Source organism: Eriocheir sinensis, unplaced genomic scaffold, assembly GCF_024679095.1.
Source record: "Eriocheir sinensis breed Jianghai 21 unplaced genomic scaffold, ASM2467909v1 Scaffold301, whole genome shotgun sequence".
Classification (NCBI taxonomy): domain Eukaryota; kingdom Metazoa; phylum Arthropoda; class Malacostraca; order Decapoda; family Varunidae; genus Eriocheir; species Eriocheir sinensis.
Window position 1 is genome coordinate 213,519 of NW_026111612.1, and position 16,567 is coordinate 230,085.

Consider the following 16,567-nt stretch of genomic DNA (forward strand, 5'->3'; position numbering starts at 1 on the left):
CGTTCCATCACGAGAGATTTCCAGAGGAGGATGTGAAGGATAAACCTGCTTTACTTTAGGAGCAGCGAGTAGCGGGCTTTTTTTTATTATTGTTTTCTTTTTTTGTTGCCCTTGAGCTGCCTCCTTTGTTGTATAAAAAAAAAATTAAAAAACTTATTTCCCAGAATATTGTGACCCAAATTCTCCTCTATTTTTATTTTTTTCCGTTTCCGGGGAGCTCACAGGAAATATAATTGTGGAACGCCGTAAAGCATGCTCGTCAAAACATGAATTTTAAAATATTTATTGAACTTTCTGCTCGTCTCACCAGCTTTTATATGTAAATAGCCAAGCTCGGTGCAGCAAACAGGAAATGCTGAACTTCTTATGGCTTCTGCTCCTCACTTTCTCCTTTGATAAATTCTAAATTACAATGACTAGACTTACAGAAGAAAGTTTATTTTTACAACAATGGCAGTTCGACATTAAGTTAACAGAAAGTACCATTATTACATTTCTGATCTGTACGATAATCTTGCATCTCCTGGTATAATACTCGACAAGCTGATATATAAAAAAAAAAAATGTCCATAAATACATAAGGATATACTAGGCTATGGGATTATACTTATCTCACCACTTGCAATTCCTGGTTATATTTTGACTAATAGCAATCCTCTTACCGATGAGTTTAAGAATTCGTAATATATGTTCACAATAAAAATGGTGTTCTGCCTTTGCTGTGAGCCCCAACACTTTGTAAGACACTTTGTTTGGCCATTTGGAGGAGTAGGCTTATTTGTACGTGCTAGAGTGAGGTTATAATACCATTTCAAGAGTCACGTTCCTTTGTTTGAGGTGGAGGATACAGTTTACAATTTAAGGATTCGAGGATGGACATCACAATACTTAACCGAGCCTCTGAGGAGGTTATTTATACGCGAGTGTGCCCAATCAGTTTGTCGAAAAATCAGTCGAAGATAAAAATGAACAAACACGACCAATTAATGAAAGCACCTATTTAGTAACAGTCCCTAATTATAGCCTAGCTGTGTAATATGATAGACATGACGCCTTCCTCTCCGCACAGGAAATAAACATGACATAAAAGGTCTATTAATCACCACATTTTTACATCAAGAGGCCTTCACATCATCACAGGCAGAAAGGAGTTGTTTGCCGTGGTAATGTAAGCACCTATTTAGTAAGTCTCTGATTATAGCCTACCGTAGCTGTGTAATATGATAGGCTTGACACATTCCTCTCCGCCCAGGAAATAAACATTACATCAAGAGGCCTTCACATCATCACAGGCAGAAAGGAGGTTATTTGCCGTGGTAATGAGCTATTGTGATTTATTTTTAAAAGGATTGCCTGCAGCATGAAGTGAGAAATAATACGAATATTCAAAATTCATACAATAGTTTAATACATTACAATCATGGAAGTATATAACTCACACACACACACACACACACACACACACACACACACATGGGGCTATCTTAATACTACAGAGGTAATGGCATGTAATCAGATATGCACAGTTATATGAAAAATGTTCCTGAAATCTTTATGAGAAAAAAGTTAGGAAAAAAAGCATTAGTATTATGAAACAGACTCATTGAAAAAAAAGAAGTATATAGCATTTTTTTCACAAATTTCACATTTTTATCACAACAATCTTAGCATTTCAATAGTGAGAAAACTTTGATGATAAAATTCGTCACTTTTTATCTTCAGCTTTTCACTAAGGGAATAAAATGAAATACCTGACAATAAAAAAATATCAATGAAAACAAAAAAATAGCAAGAAAAAGCAGAGATAAGAATGTAAATAAATAGATAAGATTAGGGATTTTTCTACACCCTTCTTTTATGTTTTTTTTTTTTATCAATTCAGTAATAAAAAATAAACTCATCGGACCCCAAAGAACCAAAAAACAGATAACAAAATAAATAAATAAATAAAGATAAGAACAATGTAAAGAAATAGATGAGGTTAGGGATTTCTTAGTTATTGAATAAGAACTCATTAACAAAACGGTATGAGAAGAAAACGAAACTAAAACAAGAAGAAGAAGAAGAAGGTCAAGTTCAAGGTTAACGAAGAAACCATTTTATAATTTATTTTTTCTTACTGATGGAAACTAATTTAAATACCTCGCTGAAATATCAAATAGAACAAATAATAAATCTACATATCCGAAACGTTCTTTTAAATTGGAAGATCAAATAGATTCCATTAGGGAGACGGAAATTCAAATGAGGCAAAAAACGCAGCCGAGGTAACTTTGTGCGAACTGATGAAGTGACGATTTTATTTATTTTATTCATGTTATTCAGCAGTTATTATTTTTTTTACCCAGCTGTCTTTATGTATACACCTACAGGCTTGAGAGAGAGAGAGAGAGAGAGAGAGAGAGAGAGAGAGAGAGAGAGAGAGAGAGAGAGAGAGAGAGAGAGAGAGAGAGAGAGAGAGAGAGAGAGAGAGAGAGAGAGAGAGAGAGAGAGAGAGAGAGAGAGAGAGAGAGAGAGAGAGAGAGAGAGAGAGAGAGAGAGAGAGAGAGAGAGAGAGAGAGAGAGAGAGAGAGAGAGAAAGGTACGTCGACGAACATCAAAGGCAGAAAGAAAAAAGGAGAAGGAGAAGAAAGAGAAGAAGGAGAAGGAGAAATAAAAATGATAGAGTCGTTTAAATCCTGTTCTGGCTGCAGGAATGAAGAGGAAATCCAAGTCGCCAGGAGAAGAAGGAAAAGAATGAAAAGGAGAAATAAAAAGGAGAAGAAGAAGAAAGAGAAGAAGGAGAAATAAAACGGAGGAAAAGAAGGAGAAGAAGAAGAAATAAAAATGATAAGAGTCGTGAAGAGAAAATCCAAGTCGCCAGGAAATAAAATAGAAGGTAATCTGTCTCCTTTGTGTTATATAAAGAATCGCGAACAAGAGACGTACGAAGAGGAAGGAAGGAAGAAAAAGAAGAAAAAAGGTGACAGTTTACTACTCGACCAAATTGGAAGAGGACAAAAATGTATCTTGCCAGGGAATGTATACGAAAATAAAAGGCAAACTGCTTCTTTCTTTCTTTTTTTTTTTTTTTGGCTTTTAAACATAAGATCGAGTACGAGACAGAAAAGACAGGAAAAAATAAGAAAAAACGGGACAATACTTCTTGATCTGCCAACGAGACGAGTGAATTGCAACTCATCGGGAAAAGTAGAAAAAAGAAGAAGACGAACTATTTTTTTTTCCTCGCCCTGGAGAGAAAAGAGCAAGTAAGAGAGAAAAAGGAGGAAACTGTAAAGTAAAAAAAAAAAAAGAATGAAAACAGCACAAGGCAATCAGTTTCCTGCTCTATTTAAAGGGCTGGAAGTATTAGACTATAGAAGAAGGTCTTATAGAAGTACTACATATGTCGACCTATCTTTCCATCTATCTACCTATCTGTTTATCTACCAACATATCTATCTATCTATCTATCTTACAACATATCCATCTGTCTATGTATGTATGTATCTATCCATCTATCTATCTATCAGTTTAATAAAGGAAAGAGGAGGAAGAGGATAAAATAATAAGAGAAATGAGAATACCTCGTAAAATTGTGCGTTCCCAATACTACTACTACTACTACTACTACTACTACTACTACAACACATGACACTCACCAAAGCAGGGCGGCAGGGAGGTGCGCGTCCAGGCTCCCTCTTTGCAGGTGGAGGTGAGATTGGTGGGACCGAGATTGAACCCAAAGGAGCAGAAATACTCGATCGTCACCCCCCAGAGAGTTGGCCCCGTGTGGTTGTACGTCGCGCGCCCCGGGGGTAAGGGTGGGGGGTCGCAGGCTGTGGTGGTGGTGGTGGTGGTGGTGGTTGTGGTGGAGAGGATGTGGAAGCGACAGGAAAATGATTGCTTTTTAATTTGCATATTCTCTCTCTCTCCTCCCACACACATTTCCTATCGATCTTATACATCAACATTGCTTTAGACAGAACATTTCCGTCCTTTTATAGCTCAGACTCCCTTCCCTGATTATTTACTATCTATCTACCTACCTACGAACTATCTATCTACTTCTCATGCCTCTATCTATTTACTTACATTTCTGTTTTATCGACTTTTTATCAGTCTATCTATTTATGTCTCCCAATCAGTATATAAACCGCTAATATCTACCTCTTCCACTATATTGTCTAGCTATACGTATATTTATTAATTAATTTTCCTACCTGTCAATCTGCTAACCTTTATGTTGTCCAAATTAACAACCATAATGTGCATTCATCTTAGTATATAACTACAAACGCAGCTTTCTACTACCCAAACTAAAAATATATATGTTATTATCTATCTAAGCATCTCTCTACCAGTCTATCTGCTTAGCTATGTCCATATCTTCCAAACCACTGACCTATCTACTGATTCATCCATAGGTTCATTTAGTTGCCCACCTGTTTACCTTCTCCTCCCACTCCTCTCTCATAAATTTTCTCCTTCGTAACCTTAAATCTAGCCAGTAATCCATCTCCTCCTCATACCTCTTCTGCCTACTTCCCCCTTCATAACCACAAAACTGCCTATCACCCTCTTTCCTATCTTCTTACCTCCCTCTTCTTCACACCAATGCATTCCATCAACTTACCTTCCTCGCCCTCTCTCTCCTCGTACCAACAACCTCTTTACGACCCAAAAGTTACCCATCAACCCATCTAGTTACCCTCTTACCTACCTGCCTACCTTCCCCCCTCACACCTGCTCACCTGGCGTGCAATTAAACCCAGGGTTCAACTCGGTCCATCCGTCCTCCCGGCACTGGATGATGACGGTTTTGCCCCCCCACTCCAGCCCCAGCCCCTCCTCGCACGCCACCGTCAGGTTATCCCCAACCCAGTAAGGGGGATCAACGCCCTCCACTGTGGCGTTGGCGGGGGCTTCGGGGGGGTCCTCAGGGCATGCTGGGGAGAGGGATTGAGTGAGGGAGAGATGAAGGAGGGAGGGAGGGGGTGAGATGGGGTAAGAATGGATGGGAAGGAGGGAAGGATTAGGTGAGGAAGGGATGAAGGAGGGAGGGAGGGGGTGAGATGGGGGTAAGAATGGATGGGAGGGAGGAAAGGATTAGGTGAGGAAGGGATGAAGAAGGGGAGGCAGGGGTGGGAGGAAGGATGGATGGCAGGGAGGAAAGGATTGGGTGAGGAAGGGATGAAGGAGGGGAGGGGTAGTGAGTGGGAGGATGGATGGATGGCAGGGAGGAAAGGATTGGGTGAGGAAGGGAAGGATTAGGTGGAAGGGATGAAGAGGGAAGGATATGGGAGTAAGGATAACTGAGAGGGAGGAGGGAGAGGATTGGGTGAGGGAGAAATGAAGGAGGGATGGGGCAAGGGTTGGAGAGGATGAAGGGGAGGGAGGAAAGGATTGGACTTGGAGGAAGGGAAAGACTGGGTAAGAGGGAGATAAAAGAGGGAAGGAGCATATGAGGAAAAGGAAGGATGGTTGGAAGGGAGAAAAGAATGGACGGTAGATAAAAAAAAAAGAGTAAAACGAAAGCGATAATGAATGAAATGAAAAATAATAACAGAAATAAAACAACACTACTAACATTCATACTAATAATACTTAGACAATACTAATAAAAAGAGTAAAACGAAAGCGATAATGAATGTGAAAAATAATAACGCCAATAAAACGACACAAATAACACTCATACTAATAATACTAAGACAATACTAATAACACCTGGCATCCCCACTAACACCTTTAATTAGCTAAAATACCTGACCTTCACTTCAATGGCGGGGAGGTCTCGAGGGCGTAAAGAGTCTCATCAAATTACCCAAGGCTGAAAGGGAGCGCCTGGAGCCCCCCCCCCCCCCCGCCCCCTTCACCGGTGCCGCTCTCCTGCTTCACTGCTTTTTTTTTTTAACTCCTCCGAGGGTTAGGGCGTCTTTAAGTGTGTGTGGGGGGGTGGGGGTGAGTGTGTGTGTGTGTGTGTGTGTGTGTGTGTGTGTGTGTGTGTGTGTGTGTGTGTGTGTGTGTGTGTGTGTGTGTATTTTCTGCCTTCCTTTCTTTCCTTTTTTTCCTATTGTACTTTTTTTTCTATTTTAGCTTCCCCTGAGGCTAGGCTAACCCCGCAGCCGCCACTACCCCATCGGCCAGTTTTACGTGGAAACACTATAGCAGCGATAACAGCCATTGGTAACGATCAAAACAAACAAAGTGATTGTGAAAGCGGCCCTTAGCCCCGAAGTGTTTGAGAAGGCGGGGCACACCATACGCTTCCTCTGCCTCTAAATATCGTCACGTCCTTTGGTTTTGTGGTCGACTTAACAGCGACAATTAAGATTCGGCAGCTCCTCTACGGCCACTCCTTCCACGTGTTTGACTCAAGGCCGTAGTGTTCAGTTTGCCAGTTTGAAAAGACCTTCGTAGAACTTGTTGGGATTTTCATGGGCTGTTTGGTGATCCTGTTGATTGAAACGTAACTACATCTTGGTTTTGGTGGCTGGACTAGTGCGGGATGAGTTCAGTTTCGACGTTGATGTGAAGAAGAAGAATAACCTCACCCTCAGGAGCAAAATAAGTGACAGGAGAAAGTCGAGGTTCCCATTCGTCTAGTCCTATCACGCGTTCACTCCTGTCCACTCCCAACTCTTCAAGATCCGTTCCGCCGCTCAACTCACCCTCCGAGGCAACGTAAACTAACTTCACTCCTTCACTTATAGGCTACGGAGGACACTGGAGATCAGGTCCACGTATCTTCAGTCCTATAACATATGTCCCCTCCTGTCCATTCAAACCCCTTCAAGACACTCCAGCGCTAAACTCACCCTCCGCAGCAACACAAAACAGCCTCACTTACTCACTAAACAGAAGAGAATACATGGGGTCAGGATCCATGTATCTTCAATCCATAACACATGTCCCCTCCTCTCCATTCAAACCCCTTCAAGACACTCCAGCGCAAAACTCACCCCCCGCAGCAACACAAAACAGCCTCACTTATTCACTGAACAGAAGAGCAAACATGTGGTCAGGATCCACGAATCTTCAGTCCTATCACGCGCACACTTCTATCCGTTCAAGGCCCTTTCCACCGCTACACCGACCCTCCGTAGCAACACACCTATGCGGCAGACGAGCAGCTCAGGGTCTACGTAGGTCCAGTTTCCGTCCTCATTACAGGTTAGGCTGATGGTCGAGTTGAAGTCGCTGAAGGTGTGGTTGACGGGGCAGGTAAGATTGACCTGGAGGGGCAATAAGAAGTAGTAAGAATAGAAACTTGAGTTGAAAGAATAGAACAGCTTGCGGTGAGAAAAGACTTAACGAGAGGGATTATTGTGGTTACTTTGGCCTTGAGGGAAAGATGGAGAGAGGAGCTTGAGATGAAAGAATGAAGCAACTTGAGGTGAGGGGAGAAGGCACTGAGGAAAAGATGATAAGAAGAGAAGCTTGAGATGAAAGAATGAAGCAACTTGAGGTGAGGGGAGAAGGCACTGAGGAAAAGATGATAAGAAGAGGAGCTTGAGATGAAAGAATGAAGCAACTTGAGGTGAGGGGAGAAGGCACTGAGGAAAAGATGATAAGAAGAGAAGCTTGAGATGAAAGAATGAAGCAACTTGAGGCGAGGAGAGTTGGCCTAACGAAAGAGATTATCTGGTTAGTTTGGGCTTGAGGGAGAGTTCATAAGGAGGGAAGGTTCGGAATAAAGAAAACAATGCTACCAAGTCCTTAGAGGATAGGCCCGTCATGGGAGGAAAACGTGGTAAGTGTAACCTGGAGGGAATAACGAGGAATAAGGGAAGATGCAGAGAAAGGAAAACCAATAACCGAGCTGTGGCTTAAGAGGAAGGCCTGGCGGGAAAGGGCAATGTTGTAAAGGGGCTATTACACTGGGCAAATTTTCCGTAGATCTTCAGTCAAACCACGATTTCCGCTAGCGTGGTCCTCATTTGTTTCTTGTTATTGCTGCTGCTGATGATGGTGAGTAATACCGTCGTCCTTCGGTGAAATCTACCGTAGCTTTGGAAGATCGTGGACACGTCAGAAAACCACGGAAATATGAGAACCACGCCAACGGAAATCGTGGTTTGACTGAAGATCCACGGAAAATAGCCCCTTAAGTCTGACACCCGGTGTTCGCTGGAAGGAAGGCTCATGAAAATAAAAAAAAATAAACGGTGTCTGGAAGGGAAGGAAGGATAGAAAGAAAAGTACCCAGACTGACGGGGAATGCTAATGATGTTAATGGTGTTATTTTTTTTTATAGAGCAGAGGAGTCAGCTCAAGGGCACAAATAAAGGTAACAAAAGTGAAAAAAAAAGCCGGCTACTCACTGCTCCTATAATGAACCTGGTTGGCAGTAAGAAGAGAAGATATTGATAAGGGTGCAGAAAACAACCTGCTGGAAAGGAAGCCCTGATAGAAGATAATGTAATGAAGAAAGGAAATGGAGAACGGAGGCCGGTGATTGGACGCGGTCACTCCCACCCAGACCCACCTGCGTGTCCACGAGTCTACTGAACCCGTCCCAGGTGGTGTTGCCCGGCTCGAGGATGGGCTGCGGGTCCTGAAGGCACGCTGGGGAGGGGAGGGGGTTGAAGGGGAATAAGATCTACATAACCAACTAGCAACAAAGTTATAGCCTTGACCTCCCACCCTGTTAGTCACCCACTCACTCAGCCACCCACCCGCCCAGCCAAACAGCCAACCATCCAGCCAGTCTCCCAGCCAGTCTCTCAGTCAGTTAGCTAACCAGTCTCCCAGCCAGCCAGACACCTACTCAACCAGTCAAACAGTAACCACCCCACCCGGCCAACCAGTTAACCAGCCAAATAGCCAACCACCCAGCAAACCAACCACCTATCCACTCATTCATCCAGCCAGCCAGAAAGCCAATCAATCACCCAGTCTCCAAGTCATCGACCCATCCATCCAACCATCCAACCAGCCAAGCAATCAGCCAGGAAACCCACCATCCAGCGAACCAGTCAGACAGCCCTTCAGCCAGTCAGGAAAACAGTCACTCAGCCAAGCAGCCAGTCAGGAAGTGTGATGCATCAACACTACACCCCTTCAAAAAAAAAAAAAAAAAAAAAAAAAATACACCCACACATCTACACCTCATGCACACCCATTTACCTAACTCCCCCATCCACCCACCCACTGACACCCCTCCACACACACACACACAGCTCACCCTTGTAGCACCCAAAGCCCGGCTCGCTGAGGATCCACCCGTCTTCCTCCTCACAGTGCTGGGTGGCGTTGGTGTTGGACAAGGGGGACACGTAGCCATCGGGACACATGTAGAGAAACTCGTCGCTGACCCAGTACGGGGCGGAACTCGGGGCATATTCGACGGTGGCGTTGTCGGGGGTTGGGAAAGGCTCAGCGTCGGGGCAGGCTGGAAAGGGGAAAGGGAAGAGTTGGGAAGGGGAAAGGGAAGAGTTGGGAAGGGGAAAGGGAAAGGTTTGGGGAGGGTAAGACAAGACAGGGGTGAAAGTCCTCCTCCTCCTCCTCCTCCTAACCCTCCTTCCTACTCCCCCTCCTCTTTTCACCTTCTATTCATTCCTTGAGTTAGCAAAGGGAATACGGAAGGCATGAGAGGCCGGCCAGGCTAAAGAAATGCAACGCCGTCAAAGTAATGTGAAGGTAAAAGGGATCACGGGCTGGAATGAAGGATGGACCTCGCTCCCTAAAAGTGCTGTGAATGCGGAAAACCTGCAGCACTGGTTTAAGAGTAGAGCAAATAGTTTCTTTTTCATGTTATTTTCTTTTTCATGGGTAGGATATTAACCCAGTATAGCAGCGACGGGCCAAATTTGTGGCTTTACCATGTAGCAGCGACGGGCCAAATTTGTGCCATGATATAAACCCCCCCAAAATAGATGATGCATAAACTGATCACAAATGCTTTGATATATATTATGAAATGGTTTGTGTGAGTAATGATTTCTTCTCATTTTTCTCGCTTAGAGGGCCCATTAAGAAACATGATCCCCGCTGCTACCAGGTTAATCTCTCCCCCTCTGCTTCCTAGTTGGCTACATATTGAATCCTTTGAACACTCCAGAGAGACTTACATTTTTAGCATAAAGTAATAATGATAATAATAGCAATGGTAGTAATAATAATGATGATGATGATGATGATGATGATGATAACCGGAACTGATCTCTCTTCTGGCCATTCATCTCTAAACCAAAACACCACGTAAAATCATCACCACCATCACCACCATCATCATCACTACTATCACCCCCATCACCATTATAACCATCACCTTCATCTTACCACCACCACTATCACCACCCTAACCACCATCACCATCACAAAAACACCAAGTCACTTCCATCACCACTATCACCACCCTCATCACCATTACCACTATAACCACTGCCAGCACCATCCTCATCACCACTATCACCACCATCACCTTCACCTTACCAACACCACTATCCTCCTCCTTTTTTCTATCTTTCTCTTCTTTTTCTTCTGCTTCTAATCCTCCTTCTCTTTTTCTCATTTCCCTCCTCGTCCTCCTTTTTTTTTCTCTACCACTCAATCACTACCACTGTAACCACCATCACCATCACCAGTCACTTCCACCACCACGTCATCACCACCCTCATCACCACGCAGGGACTCACGGATGCGGCAGGTGAGGAAGAAGGTGTTGAGCGTCGTCCACTCCCCGTCATCCTCGCAGGTGACGATCACGGTGTCATTGAGGTCGGGGAAGGTGTGGTTGGTGGGACAGGTGAAGTTTACCTGGGCGAAAGGGTTGGACACGTAAATATAAGGTACAAAATATACACATAGGTAGTATAGTTTAGCGGGCTTTTTTATTATTATTGTTTCCTTTTTTTGTGCCCTTGAGCTGTCTCCTTTGTTGTAAAAAAATAAAATAAATAAACAGGTGAACTGACAGGTAGACAGGTAGATAAACAGACAGACAGACATTGGCAAATAAACAGATAGACACAGGCAGTTTGACAGATAGACAGATAGGAAGACACAGACAAACAGACAGACAGGTGAAATGGCAGACAGACAGACAGACGGACAGGCATACACACCTACAAACCAACCAACAGAGAGACAGAATAATTGACTGACAGACACTAAGACAAATGTTACACGTACACTAGACAGCCTACTTTTTTTTCTTTATCTCACTAGAGTATTTTTAACTCATCTTTTCTGGCAGGTGACATTAACAGACAAAAAATGACAAGCAACATGAGCACTAACAGACAAAAAATAACACTTATACAGAAACAGGCAAAACCAACAGGTAGACAGGGGCCGATACCAATGAGATAACAGTGAATGAGTTTTGTGAACGGATACAGGTTGACGCAGAGCAACATTAAGAGGTACAATATAACAGGTAATACTAACAGGTGAGGCGGCTAACCAAACGTAACACAATCAAATAAGCACGGCAGGTAATCCCTTCGACAAACCGACAAAATAAAAAAATAAAAAAATAAATAAAAAAAAACCCATCAGAAATATAAATAATGGAAAATAATAAAGCAAATCAGTTTATTTTTTTCAGCCTTCAGTAAACGACCTTAACTTTACTGGAACTTCAAAGAGGCAGAGCAACAAGGGGGAGGAGGGGGGAGAGGGGGTGAGGGGTATACACCTGACACACACCTGGTAAAAGTATTCATTAGAAGACCTGAATAAAATTAGCTCACTCCACACCCCCGATGCCTCACCCACCCACCCCCGCTGAGTCCACATTCATAAGCCTATAAGGGAATGGATAAAAGGGGAATAAAGAGAGACTGGGCTAAGAAGGTAGACGAGGCTTGAATGGAAAATGAGAGGTGATTGCAGCGTTAATACCTGGGAGTAGAGGTAGACAAGGCCGAGTGGTCACGTGTAGCCGCTAGACGACACAGATTTAACACGGAAACATAGACTTAAAGGGACACACACACACACACACACACACACACACACACACAGGTATATAAGCAGCCACAGACACATATGCAAAACAGAAAACAGACTTAAATGGATACACACACACACACACACACACACACACACACACACACAGTATCCAGATTAAAAAAATATTGACTTAAATAAGGATACATACACTACAGGGACACTGATGAGCAAGCTTTTTTCTCATTTATTTTTGCCCTTGAGCTGCTTCCTTTACTGTAAAAATAAACACACACACACACACACACACACACACACACACACACACACACACACACATAAACATAAGACAGGCACACATATACGAACAGACAAACCGACACAGACAGACATACACAGACAAGCAGACAGACACATACACAGACAAGCAGACAGACAAACCAACACAGACAGACAGATACACAGACAAGCAGACAGACAAATCAACACTGACAGACGGATACACAGACAAGCAGACACACAAACAGCCAGCCAGACAGGTAAACACTCCACCCACTCACCTGCGTCCCGACAAGCCTGGTTAGTTCGTCCCACGAGGAGGTGACGTTGTCCCTCACGTAAGGAGGATCGTCCGGGCACACTGAAACAAAAAACACAGGACTATAAAATGTGGAAGGTAAATGGGCAAGCCAGTCAGTCAGTCAAGTAAATCAGTGGGTCAGTAATTCATTTAGTTGTTAAGTCAGTAAAGTCAATCAGTTTCAAGTCATTCAGTCAGTCAGCCAGTCAGTCAGTCAAGTCAGTCAGTCAATAATTCATTCATCTGTCTATTCGTTTAGTTAGTAAGTCAGTCAAGTCAATCAGTCATAAATCATTGTCAGTCAATCAGTTAATCAGTCAGTCTGTCGGTAAGTCAAACAATTCATTCACTCCTTTAGTCAGTTGGTCAGTCAATCAGTCAGTAACCCATTCAATTGGCCAGTCAGTAAATACATTAAAAAGTCAAGCAACTTCGTCAGTCAGTCAGTCAGTCGTTTAGTCAGTTGGGAAGCAGGCAAGCCAGTCATTCAGTCTGTTGGTAAGTAATTCAGGACACAGACGCGATTTTTAAAAGTGTGTGTTATGAACCAAGAGAAAAAAAACCTACGTGCAGTTTCATTTTAGATGCAAGTGTAATGAACCAAAGGAAAAGAAACATAAATTAAAAGTGTCACATCAGATTCAAGTGTTCTGAACCAAAGGGAAAGAAAGACACCAACCGTTCCATTTCAGTTTCAATTAAAGATCAATCTCCTTACATGAAAAATCCCAAGAACGAGAGGTACGAGGTAATCAAGAGGAACAAACAGCAACCAAACGAGAAACGGACGATCAAGGGAAGCTGTTTTTCGCAACATTCATGACGACGAAGAATTTTCCTGACAACGAGGAAAATGGAAATCCTGGTACACAGACGCTACGATTTTTATTCTCTGACGCTCGAACGATGCACAGAGATAAGAGTACGAAGGGGATGAGTGAAGGGGAATGGAATAACGCGATGTGAGGCGAAAAATTGAGTTAGTGAAGTGAAGATGCAAAGATGAAGGTACGAAAAAGGCAGAACACAGCGGATGAATAAAAAGAGAAAGAAATCGCAGAGAAAAATGAAAACAAGAAACAAGATGACGGGAAAATATTCGCAGTTTCTTGGACGGATGGATACGAAAAGGAGGTCATCAAATACATGAAAAAAAAAAAAAAAAAAAAAAACAGGCGGATCAATTTAGAGCGGAAAGGAAAAGAAAGAAAAAAAATGAAAAAGATACGAGGGAGAAATCAAAACAAACAGGATGAGTACCAAAACAAAGGAGCATCAGATAAACAAAACAAAACAAGTAGAAAACAAAAGGACGCCAATTACACGCACAAAAAAACCCAGAAAAAACAGACACATTAACTAAAGGGGAAAGAAAAAGAAAAGAAAAAAAAGAAAAAGATGAGGAGGAAAACTATACAATCAGAATATGGACAAAAACAAGGGATAAAATAATAGAAACAAATGGAGAGCGACATCTAGAAAGAGAAAAACGAGGAATGATGAAAAGGGGAATGAAAGGGAGACAAAACGAAGACATAATGAGCAATAATGATGATAATGATGATAAAAAAAACGTAGAGTAGTGGGAGTCTAAGAGGATGCCGAGTAGAGTAAGAGGATGACGAGCAGTGTAAGAGGATGAACGGGAGCTGAACCAACGAACGAACTAACAAAAATGGATGAGGAAGGCTTAGGAAGGGAAGGGAAGGGAAGAGGATGACGGATGGATGGATGGGAATGGATGGTCTGGAGGCGGGGCAGAGGCGACAACAACAACAACAACAACAACAACAACAACAACAACAACACGTAATTGACAGTGCTCTTTCGGCCACCTCTTCGGATTTTTTACAGGAGCAGCGAGTAGCGAGCTTTTTTTTTATTGTTGTTTCCTTTTTTTTTCGTCCCCTTGTGCTGTCTCCTTTGCTGTAATTAAACAAAAACAAAACAAAAACAATGGGTGGGTGTAATAAACCATCCTAGAGGGGCTATTACACTGGGCAAATTTTCCGTGGATCTTGTCAAACCACGATTTCCGCTGGCGTGGTTCTTATATTTCCGTGGTTTTCTGACGTGTCCACGATCTTCCAAAGCTACGGTACAGATTTCACCGAATGACGACGGTATTACTCACCATCATCAGCAGCAGCAATAACAAGAAACAAATGAGAGCCACGCCAGCGGAAATCGTGGTTTGACTGAAGATCCACGGAAAATTTGCCCAGTGTAATACTCCCTTAAGATTGAGGATGGAGGGAGGATGAAGTAAGGGGAGGAGGGTAAGGGGAGGTGCCTAAGGGGTCCAGTGCTTGTGGTGTGGGGGGGGGGGAGTCTGAAGGGGCTGGAGGGGAGTACGGGAGGGGTGAGAAGCGATATATAGGAGGGGAGGGGTAAGCTAAGGGGAGGAGGCTAAGGGGAGGTTTTTAATTATGGGGTCTAGTGCTTGTATGTGAGGGAGTTTAAAGGGGCTGCAGGGGAGAAAGGGGAGAAGGGTTAAGGGTCCGCCAGGTGACAAGGTGAAGGGGGACTCACGTGGGTAGCAGTCCAGGTCGTCTTCCTTGTACGTCCAGGTGTAGTTCGTCTCACACATCACCTCCACTTCAGTCCGCGGCTCCTCGCACAGCTGTATGTAGAGAGAGGTAGAGGTAGGCAGGAGGAGGTAGAGGTAGACAGTTATAGGTAGAGGTAGAAGTTGAGGTTAGAGGTAAAAGTAGAAAAGTTGAGGTTAGAAGTAGAAATAGAGGGAGAGGTAGATGGGTAGAGGGAGAGAGAGAGAGGTAGACAGGTAGAGAGAGAGGGATAGATGTTACGGGTAGAGGTTGACAAGTAGAGGTAGAAAAGCAGATGTAGAGAAGGTAGAGGAGCAAAGTGGGAGGTAGATCAGTAGAGGCAGAGATAGGGAAGTTGAGGTAGAGGTAGACAGTTATACGTAGAGGTAGAAGTCGAAGTTAGAGGTAAAAGTAGAAAAGTTGAAGTTAAAAGTAGAAATAGAGGGAGAGGTAGACAGGTAGAAATAGAGGGAGAGGTAGACAGGTAGAGAGGAAGAGGTAGAGGTAGAGAAGTAGAGGTAGACAGGTAGAGAGAGATACAGGTAGAAAAGTAAAGTTGAAGGTAGAATTAGAGGTAGAGGCTCTATTGTTTTCTCTCTTTGTTGCCCTTGCGAAACTTCCATTGCTGTAAAAAAAAAAAAAAAGTCTCCCCTTCGCTCCCAAACACAAACACAACCACCAACAACATACAAACCAACTGACCCCTCCTCTCCCCACCCAACCCCACCTAGAAACAACCAAACAAACAAACTCCTACCTCCAACCGCATCCGCCCACCCCCCTAAAAGGTGAGCCACAGGTATATAGACGCAACAGGTGAGCCAGACTTCCTTACCTCTCGGGGCGGGATGAAGGTGCCGGGCTGACAGGTGTAGGTAAGGTTGTGTCCCACCTGCCGTGTGCCATTTCCTTGCGTCATGTTGGCTCCGGGATTGGGTGGGTCCTGAGTACAGGCTGGCGGAGGGGAGGAAGAAGAGGGGAGACTGAATGAAAAGGAAAGAGGGAAATCAAGGAAGATGCGATGAAAAGAAAGCCTGACGGGGGAGAAAGAAGGATGATCAAGTAAAAATGGAAGAGGGAGAAGAAGGAAGATAAGATAATAAGAAAGTGAAAATAGATAAAAAAAAGACTGACAGGAGAGAGGAAGACGAAGGAGATTATATAAAAGAAACCTGAAGGGGATATGAAAAGAAGTAAGATGAAATGAAAAGAAAGCTACATAAGGGAAAGGAAAAGACAGGAAAATTACATAAAAATGAAGACTGACAAAAAGATGGAAAAGGAAGATTAATGAAAAGAAAACCTGACGAAGAAGCGGAAAAGAAAGGAAGAATAAATGAAAAGACACTGACGGGGAAAAGGAAAAGGAAGGAGTAAGTAAAGAGAGATATTAATGATAAAAAAAATAGAGAGGAAGGAAGAAAAGTAAGCAGGAGTGGAAAGCTGGCATAAGAAAAAGGCAAAGAAAAGAAAAATAAGAGGAGATAAAGAAAGGAAAACAACAGGAAAGAAGAAAAAAGAAAACAGCAAAAGGTGACGTAAAGAAAACATAAGAAAATGG

General features: G+C 43.1%; 1 protein-coding gene across 1 annotated transcript; it reads right to left on the minus strand.

The window, feature by feature from the left end:
* Positions 1-1,439: 1,439 nt before the first annotated feature.
* On the minus strand, positions 1,440-15,955 carry LOC126991576 (complement factor H-related protein 4-like). The gene is made up of 9 exons (XM_050850297.1): positions 15,842-15,955; positions 14,990-15,080; positions 12,438-12,517; positions 10,620-10,740; positions 9,167-9,373; positions 8,468-8,547; positions 7,094-7,214; positions 4,734-4,928; positions 1,440-3,818 (listed from the first exon to the last, which is right to left on the minus strand). Exons 1-9 carry the CDS (start codon positions 15,923-15,925, stop codon positions 3,622-3,624), a joined length of 1,176 nt encoding a protein of 391 aa, XP_050706254.1. The 5' UTR covers positions 15,926-15,955; the 3' UTR covers positions 1,440-3,621.
* Between the last annotated feature and the right edge of the window lie 612 nt (positions 15,956-16,567).

Coding starts and splice junctions, on each gene's coding strand:
- LOC126991576 (XM_050850297.1), bottom strand. CDS start 15,925: ATGACGCAAGGAAATGGCACACGGCAGGTGGGACACAACCTTACCTAC. Junction 10,741..12,437: donor CCAGGCTTGTCGGGACGCAG/GTGAGTGGGTGG, acceptor CCTTTCGCCCAG/GTAAACTTCACCTGTCCCAC. Junction 7,215..8,467: donor GTAGACTCGTGGACACGCAG/GTGGGTCTGGGT, acceptor TTGCCCCTCCAG/GTCAATCTTACCTGCCCCGT.